At 35.3% G+C, this 9,945-nt stretch overlaps 1 protein-coding gene across 1 annotated transcript in view; it reads left to right on the top strand.

Moving 5' to 3' along the window:
• Positions 1–1,349: 1,349 nt before the first annotated feature.
• Positions 1,350–9,945, top strand: part of LOC149802696 (thymidine kinase 2, mitochondrial-like) — a 27,211-nt gene continuing 18,615 nt past the window's right edge. The window contains exons 1-3 of the mRNA XM_089952081.1: positions 1,350–1,824; positions 6,691–6,743; positions 9,557–9,631. Coding sequence (XP_089808207.1) covers positions 1,617–1,824; positions 6,691–6,743; positions 9,557–9,631 — 336 coding nt within the window. The 5' untranslated portion in view covers positions 1,350–1,616. The remainder of the gene's footprint in view (positions 1,825–6,690; positions 6,744–9,556; positions 9,632–9,945) is intronic.

Here is a 9,945-nt window from a genome sequence, read left to right as displayed (position 1 = left end):
TCGATAAATTGTTTTGGTTGAGAGATCTGTTCCCTTTTATATACCACACACACGGTGACGACCCAGGTAAAATATATTTGACACACGAACACATAACCCGGTTAGAGATGTCGGTGATGCTTGTTTTTTATTTTTCACCCGTCGTGCAAAGCCCCCCCCCCCCCCGCCCCCCCCCCTCTCTCTCTCTCTCTCTGTGCAGTCTAATTCTGCGCGTCGGGTAATTCTGCGCAACTTTACCACATTCCTGTAACCATTGGATCACGTGTTGTTTTTAGTCGAATATCCAATTTTGTATCAAGAAAGAACGATCGTACTTTATTTAAGGATAGTGATATTCATAAAGTGCACAAATATTCCACATTTCAACCCTAAATGTATATGAAAATGTGATTTCTAAATGACAACATTAAGTCCCACGCATGACCTCCTTGAACTCGTAACCCAGAAAATCCAGTTTACTATGTATCTTTTTTAATCATACAAATAAATACATTATATAAAAGATGGAAATTTATACCTTAAAACAATACTGCATCTTAATCTAAGTTTCCAATTTTGCTATATGTTATCCCACACGTACAAAATCATCTGCTATTTAAAATGTCAACTTGCCGCTAGAACTGGATTCTCAATAATATATATTTTCATTAAAACGAAATTAGGCAAACCACACCTCATTCCGCGAACGAGCTAACCAAACTTAACCTTATGCTTGCTTAGGATTTTTCAAAAAGCTATGTACAAGAAACTTGCGAGAAATCGTATGCGGGGTCGAATCAGGTCAAGTGTTTGGGTTTGGGGGTGGGATGTTTCCAAAATTTCAAAAAGGCCTAGTCTGGTTCCCTGCTTAGTATGCTCCCTGCGTTGTACTCCGCTATACTAGTAGAGGGAGCATATATACTAGTATAGTGGAGTGCAACGGAGGGAGCATACTAAGCAGGGAACCAGACTAAAAAGGTCTCTGACTTCTAGAAAGGGCACCAAAGCAAAATTCTTTGTCTATTTTACTCAAAGTTTTTCACAATACCCACTAAATTTGCACAAGAATAAACAATGGTCAAATTTCAAGTGACAGTACGTTTGTGTGTGTATGTACGTTTTTATTTATTTGTTACCCTGAGGGTAGTTCGCGGATCCCCTCCTCCTGGGATACGGCCCTGGAAGGCAATTCTCGTCAGTGAATTACATGTAATCACGTTCGAAATTCTTACATTAAAATGTACGAGATATTTTCACGCACCGTTTCCTGTTGTTAAAACGAGGCTCGGACTGGTGTAGTTTGTCTCTGGTAGGTTTGATAAGAGAAACCACCAGTCCATTTTTCATTTGAAAGTTTCGGATGTTTTCATCGTATTATTATAATTGGTAGAACGCATGTCTGTTGTGTAAACGCTAGTTCCCCCTAGCTCATCTTCTCGAGAATCTTTGAGTGTTGTATTAATTGAGTTCTTGTGGGATTCGTGTTGTATTAGTTAAGTTCTTGTGTGATTCAGACTATGTTGCGGAATTCGTTCCATACTTTATTTGTAGACATTGCAGAATCAGTTGCAAGTAATCAAGGCTTGTTCATTCGTGGTAAACATTGAGATTTACAGTTCTTGCTTGTGTTCCGTTAGATGTCGTGCTTAGTTGTTCTGGCCAATCGCTGCGCGCAGATCTTTATCCGTGTCGCCGCGGTAAATACAAGCTCATTTGGTGGGAAACAGTATTGCGCCAAAAGGAGGACCATTGTGACAAAGGAAGAAAATTTTTGGAGTTGGACGACTAGAGCTTTTTCAAGCAAAATGTTGGGAACACACGACTTCAGAAGGATTGCCTCTAAAGGTTTAATTCAGTTTTCATTGATAGTTTACGGTCTTTGTGTAAGAAATACTGCCTGAGTGTCACTTCTTTCAGTATCTTTCATTTGCATAGATCACAGGTAGCGGACGCGAGCTTAAGCCTTAATTTTGAAAAAAATAATAACCTGAAGGAAAATAGTTCCTCCGGATGACAAAATTACCTCAGATTACACCCATGACCCGTTCTGATATCGTACATGTCAAACATACTATAAAAGAAACGAGGTAAGTTAGAATTGCCCGAATTTTGCCAGCCGAGAAATGGTAACTTACGCTGAACGGTAACCATTTATCTTTATTACAATTTGCGGTTTGTATAGAGATACAGTGTATGCAACTCTTTGACAAATTCCTTCATTAATCTAAAAATAGTGGTAGATGCAAGTTTAAGTTAATTACCATTTAATTCAACTTTAGGATTCCTGTTCTATGAAAAAATTACATATGCGTTTGCACAAACATCAACTCAATTTTAAATCCGAAAGTACAAAATTCACTTCCTCAAGGTGAAGATTGCTTGTGTGACTAACTTTGGAGCGTAAAATAATGAGCTTAATTGTTGCCTAGGAATATAAAAATGATTGTAATACATAACATTTCTATTTAGAAACTATAAAGTTGATGAGTCGACTAAATTAAATTTTTAGTTGCTTATAATGTCACAAAGTTTTGAACCAGTGATTTTAGACCTGTATGTTGTGTTTGCCAAATGAATCTTCAGCCAGTGCTTCAGAAAATGGTGCATATAAATTCGAACAGCATGAATCTTGGCTGATATATATAGTTCTTCCATGGAGTGGGATTCCTGAAGTTGATTTGAGTGATCGGTAAATTAAAGCTTACCTTACTCATATTATCGTGGGAATAGAGATTCTTTGCCAAGTCCATAAAATATGATCTCAAGTTATCGAAATACTAGCAAATTATTAATATTTAACCCTATGTATGCCACTTACCTGTAGAAAACCGTGAACTTGTGTACAATTTGAAGCTTGCGACCTATGAATAGGGAACTATAATTTTAGTGCTTTTTTGATGTATCACAATAATATGATCCATTATGTTCTTGTATAAATCAATGTTTCTGTCAAAGAATATTAGTGGGCACCTTGTAATTCCAGTGAATAATAATCTGAATAAATTAACCCACCCGAATCAAATACTGAACAGAACAATAATACTTATTCTACCTCAAATGTTAAATGCAAGAATTAGTAATTTTGGTAAACAAAAAAATTATTTACCCCTCTACCTGACCTAGGTCACAATTACCATTTTCTGAAAATACTGTCACTTAAGTGGCGTCATTAGTTACTGGGTTCTGGGAATTTATCCCAACAATTTAGCTGTTATCACCCACTTATGTTCAGTAAATCAGTAAGTGTTTTTAAAGTAAAATTAATAAATCCCATAATACGTTTGTGGAAAACAATTTAAATTAATGAACACACTACTTAATGGAATTTTCCTTTCTAGAAGATTCTAAGGTTGGAATCAATACCATATCTTTTAACTCAAATTCAGGGGCCCCGAGTGGCTGAGTGGTCTAAAGCGCTCTTCGTTACGGATCACTGCCATCTCACCTCTGTCTGCGGTGGTTCGAGTCTAAGATTCAGCCAATGTGGGCATGTGAGAAAGCTTGCCAGTAGCTTCTCATGGGTCGGTGGTTCTTTCCGGGGTTTTCCAGGTTCTTCCTCCACCATTAATACTGGCTGCCATGCATAGCCTATCGTGCTGAAAAATGGCGTTAAACCCCACAACAACAACAACACATATTGTATGGTTCTGGGTAATGTTGAGACCTGTGTTCACCCCCCCCCCCCCCTTCAAAGGACATGCTTCCCTTGGGCTTTTGTTTTATATTTTCTTCAAAAAAGACCATGGAAAAACATCCCTTTGTTGACAAAGCCACAACCAAGTTAATTGAAGCAGGTTAATGGAATATAAACAACCAATTTGAACATTGTTTGATATTGTCTGATTTAGATAGCTGTGAGAAGTAATCATTGGGCACTAACATTTTATCAAAGAGAATAATCACTCTGTTTAGTGGTTTTCATCTTTTGGAAAAAAATATGGGAATTGGATAGACATCAGAAGAAAAACATTAAATAAGGGAAAAGTAAAGAAATAGTGAGATGTACATTCTTTATTAACGAATTTGTAGTTCACCTTTTTTCATTTTAACAATCTGTCTTTTCTGAAGACAGAACATTGAATGTGCTATATCAGCGTAGTTTGATTAAGAAATTTTCATATTTGATATGGTATGTTTTATCATACAGCTGGTTGGGAGTAACAACTGTTTAAATGGGAGTCCATGAATTTTTAACTTATTACATTTCCTCCCATGAGAACTTGGATGTTAAGGCCCCATAGTCATTTGCAGGAAGTGAATTTAACTCTTTTGAGGAAACATTCTCTTCCAATTACTGCCCATACATTTTATTGATTACATCATAAATTGTGATGTGGTCCTTTTGCACCACAATAGCTACACATCAAAATGAATAAAGATGCATCTTATATACAGCAATAATAGTTAAAATCTTCAAAAAAGGAAGATCGTGAGAAATACTGATAAAATATACCACAGTTCAACTGATGGCTTCTATTGGACCCAAAATTGGAGATATATAGAATTTTGAATCCAGTCCAGTTACATCTGACTGTAAAATGTTCCAAACACTTTGGCAAAATATCTTTTGCAGTCTTGTGCTTAGCATTACAAAAACTAATTTTTTTATCTGCAGTATTAATTAACTTCATTTTCTTACTGAAACTTTTCATTTGAAAATAATCACTCTTATTTATTGCTGAATTAAGCATTTCTGGAATAATTTTTTTTAAACTGTGGACCTTGCATTATGTATACAGTTTTGAAAATGCACTATTGTAGCAGTGTTTTTTTCTACAAATGGCTTCATGTAAGTCATCTGACTCAACATGGCAAAAAATAGTAAGTCAGAATCCAAACATACGAGTCGTATTCAAGCTGATGACCAGTACCATAGTTTTTAAAAAATTGTTTAAATATACATCAAAACTATCATTTATATAATGTGACTAAAGCCAATAAGGCAATTCCCTTGCCAGAAGCATCTAAACATTCTGTATTTGTTAAAATTCTTGTTTGTGGCTTCATGTCATCAGAAATAATCTGAGCATATATACCAATATGTTTATTGTTGGATATGTCAATGCTTTCATTTGCCATTGCTGTCACAAATGAGGAATTTTGCAGGTCACATATAAGACTATCCTCAACAACGTTTGACAGGTTCTCCAGTAACTCTGAACAGGTAGTAGCTGAGTTATACTGAACGGTGGAATTCTTCAAAATGCAAATGGCATCAATTTCTTCAGCTGTTAAAGTCATGTATTAAATTAGGAAGAGATTTGTATTTTTAAAAAGGGATGTCTTCTACACTCAGCAAATGTGCACACTTAAGTAGCACTTTCACTGCTAGGTCTTGTTTGTAAAACTGCATTAAAATCTGCCTGGTGTTGTGGACCTTAATTGAGCAGTTTGTGTTCTGGTAACCCAGCATATGCCTTGCTAGTCTACTGTTCTGTTATTGTTTTTTTGCACATTTGGTCATGGAGTTTTTTTTAGCCTCTGCACATTTATAGCAAAACATAAAGAGTATTCACTGTCACATTCTTCACTCAACTTCTTTTTGAAAATTTAGTCAGCTGTATGTTTTCAACTATTGCTGCACAAAATTATGTTTTATCTTACGAGTAACTGGTACCTTACCTCATCTTTAGGTGATGAAGCCTCCACTGGTTTGATAACATTACTGTTATCGATGGTCGGTTGTAAAAACGCAGTCCAGATGATAATTTCATGTTTCTGATCTATTTTAATTTGTTTACCTTGTACACCATTTTCAGTCGAATGCTGACATACTGTCATACTTGGAACAACGCAAGGCATACAGTTGAACGAATGGAAATCATTGCTTCATTGTGTGACAAGGATGTGCATAAAATAAGTTTCTCGTGAGAATCACTTTAAAATCACATGTTTATTTTCTGCCTCTTTCTTGTGTGTGGTGGTTATACGGTTCTAACATCCTGTTGCTACAAATGATTTTGACAGTTACAGGTCACATAAGGTCAGCCCCAGGCTCCACATTCACTTGTTGTTGTAGGGTTTAACGCCATTTTTCAGCACATGACAGGCTATACATGGTGGCCAGTATTAATGGTGGAGGAATAACCTGAAAACCCCGGAAAGAACCACCGACCCACGAGAAGCTACTGGCAAGCTTTCTCACATACCCACATTGGCCGAATCCGAGACTGTAAACCCATGCAGATAGGTGAGATGGCAGTGATCCATAATGGAGAGCGCTTTAGACCACTCGGCCACTTGGGGTCCCCACATTCACTTGTAACCCTATGTATTATGATAATATTAGCATAAGAAACTGATATGTACATGTTTTCCCAGTTTGAGTGTTGTAATCTAGCCAATAAAGTAGAGCAAACCTCTATTTTGTCTTAATCAGCAAAACATAACATTGGGGTGCATCAATTTATGTACCGTTTATGACTTTTGTGTTGTGCGTCAAAATACAAAAAGAGTGCATATTTGATGCATGACACATGGGTAGATAAAACTGCTCTAGCAGATGCCAGCAACTTTACCAAAATCTGCAGAGGGAATCATTTTTTCTCCAAATATGTTGAAATGAATTGGAGAATTTTGATCCCAAGTTGCTAGTTTGGGTGATCACTAATGCCATCATGTACTGGTAATTTGGAAAACTTTACTTTGCTTTTTGTAAAACTGATCTCTTGGACAATATTTAGTTATTAATGTTGTTTTTCGTCTTTTCAGTACTGACAGAGGAAAATTTAGGCCTTCCTTTGGAGCCAGGAAAGAAATATTCAGTAAGCATCACATTTATTTGTCAGTTTAGTTCAGAACAAGAGCAACTGCTTATTTTCTTGGTTTAAAAACAATTTCACATTATAACTATCATATCAAAATAATTTTTAAATACACGAACCCAGAACCCCTTGGTTATGTCACTGACAATTTGAAGATCTGCCAACCCTTGCAATTTGATTGTAAATCTAACTGAAATAACCCTTATGGAATAATAACAGATTATGTTGCTGTCAAATCCAGATGCTGGCTTGTCATTGTTGGATCCAGAATTTGGTTTCATATTAATTTCAGTGGAGTTTGTAAGTGAACTAGACTAACTAGACAGGAGTACCTTAGGTGCTTTAAACTGCCCATAATTTTTATGCAAAATGCCTTCTTGATCAAGCTGTTGTTTATAGCAGTTTCTAGAAGTAGTGTCCAAGAAATGAAACATCTTGAAGGTGAAAGGGACAATAAGCCCCATGAAAAGTTTAAACATCAGCAAGGAAGTGTCAAATGGAATATTCCGATTCATTGGTGGGAAAGGCTGCAAAGGCATCGATTACGTTTATGAGGCATCATGCCCTGAAGATTTGAGTGTGTTGTAGATTAGGAAAGATGATTGTTCTTGCTGTGTAAAGACACCCTCCCCAAAAGTTTTCAACAGTCAACAATAACAGTAAGGAATGTACGGAAATTCCTGAGAAATCTTGTTATGACTTAAATGACATTAACATTGTTTTCATTGTTCATGACAAAATAGTTCAACAACTTAACTTTCTTTTATAAAATGTTATATATATATATATATATATATATATATATATCCCAAATTAGTAGTGAATATTACAGATATAATTTTATTACATATCATTTAATGTTACGTGTATTACATATATATCAGACCTGCCAACTCTTATGATTTTGCCGTAAGTCTTACAAAAATTATCCTTAAAATACGGACTTGCTGCATACAAGCAAAAGCTATGGGAAAATGATAGTTGTCAAAAATCCGAATAATCGATTTATCTGTGTTTGATATGGATCCGGGTTTCATATTAGGATTAGTGAAATAAGTCAGGGAACCAGGCTACGTTTACAGCAACACCCCAGACTCTTTAACTGCACCTATTTGTTCATGCAAAGTGTCTGCATGATCAAACTGTTGATTATAGAATTTTTTTTAAAATGGCATCCAGAAAGAGATGCATGTTAAAGATGAAAGTGAAAATAAGCTTCTAAAAAGTGTTAATAATCAACACAGAAGAATGAAAAGGAGTATTCAGATTCTTGTGGAAAAAAAGCTGGAAAGGACAAAATTGCGTTTATTGGACATCACATGCCAATTTGAGTTTGTCTTGCAGCAGGAGATATGATTGTCGTCATGCTGTGAAATGGAAAAGATATCCAAGAATTATGTCAAGTTGAGAGATAGCACTGTATTTGTGGTAAATAAAGTCTACGCTTACTTTACAAACTTTTCAGTTGAATATAATGTTTATTGTCGATGCATCAAACTTAATTACGTTTTCCAGCTTTACAGTAGCAGTTATCGATATTTTGTTACACCTTACTGAAGACTGGTCAATCTTACAGAAAAAAAATGAACGGCCTTACTGAGATGGACTCGTCAGGGTTGGTAGGTCTGATATATATGCAGACCTGCTAACTCTTACAATTTTTTGCAGTAAGTCTTATGAAAACTACCCTTACAGACTTACGACATGCTAGCAAAAGCTATGAAAAAATGATCTTTGCCAAACAATCTGGATAATTGGTTCATCTGTGTTTTATTTGGATCCAGGTTTCATCTTAGAATTAGTGAAATTAGTCAGGAAACAGACTAACTTTACAGCAGCTCTCCAGACGCTTTAAGCTGCACCTATTTGTTCACGCAAAGTGTCTGCATAATCAAACTGTTGATTATAGAATTTTTAAAATGGCGTCCAGAAAGTAATGTATGTTTAAGATGAAAGGGAAAATAAGCTTCTAGAATAGTGTTAATAATCAACACAGAAGAATAAAAACAAGTAAATGTATGGGGATTATTTGTATATAGTTCATGTACTTTGGTGTTTAATTTACAGCTTTGTTATGAAAAGAGAGAAGTATAATATATTTGTTGCCAAAATTGAGAAATTATTGTGACCTAATTACAATGTGAACACTGACATGCACATGAAATAACTTGAGCATCAATAGTATTGGAGAACTAATTTGTGTGAAATTACTGAAGTCTAGTTGAACATTTTTGATAAGTTTATTAGTTTTTCAAATGATTATTTTGGTTTATTTTATGATCATAAGTTGCACCAGGAGCAGTTTTTTTATAAGTGTAAAATGCGTTTTTGGCTTCTGGACCCCATATCAGGGGTACATCCCCTCAAGACCCCATTGGGGGAAGACCACCAAACAACCCTTAAAAAACTTTCAGCTTTTTTTATGGAAGATCACAGCCATGTCTGATCAGTGATATACCACTTGAATAAATGTTTAATTAAAAGGAAGCCTCGTTTCCTTTTTGTGAAAAATTTATACATCTTGTGATATATTATTGATACAGCATATATACCATATATATATATTTTTCTGTCTTAATACATGTTTTGTGATGGACTTTTATTAGGACATGTGATACAACATGGGAAGACCCAGCCCTAATTCTAAGAAATGTAATAGACTTGCAGTCATGTTCTCCATCTGTTTCTCAGCATGTCTTAAGTGCTCTATGTTTATTTGCATATCAGCATTTGACAGCCCAAAGTAAATGAACAAATTGGAATGGGCAACACAATCTTTTACACCTTTATGATGCATTTATGTTTGGTTGCAGGTTTCTGTTGAAGGAAACATTGGATGTGGGAAAACGACATTGTTGGAGTACTTCAGAACATCACAAGTTGTTGAGGTAACAATGATGGAAAATCATAGGATAAATAGGGATACTGTATACATTGTGATCATTTAAGCATTTGGAATCAATTGAATAAGTTCGTGACTTTTCATATTTACAATTGCACTGATTATAGTGTCAGGTGACAGAGATGACTCCACTATATTATTTAGATTCTGTTGGCCAACCCAGTATTTTATTTTACAACACCCCAATAAAAAGTTGATAAAGTGTTCTTGTCAGAATGTGTTTCTCATTCTGTTCATATCTGCATTGTGTTTTTAGATCAGAGCCGTAGCTTTAAAATTTATATTATGATCACTTTATTA

The sequence above is a fragment of the Sinohyriopsis cumingii genome, chromosome 3, assembly GCF_028554795.1.
Source record: "Sinohyriopsis cumingii isolate HCF-2022 chromosome 3, ASM2855479v2, whole genome shotgun sequence".
Taxonomy (NCBI): Eukaryota; Metazoa; Mollusca; class Bivalvia; order Unionida; family Unionidae; genus Sinohyriopsis; species Sinohyriopsis cumingii.
This window is presented reverse-complemented; position numbering and strand designations above follow the sequence as displayed.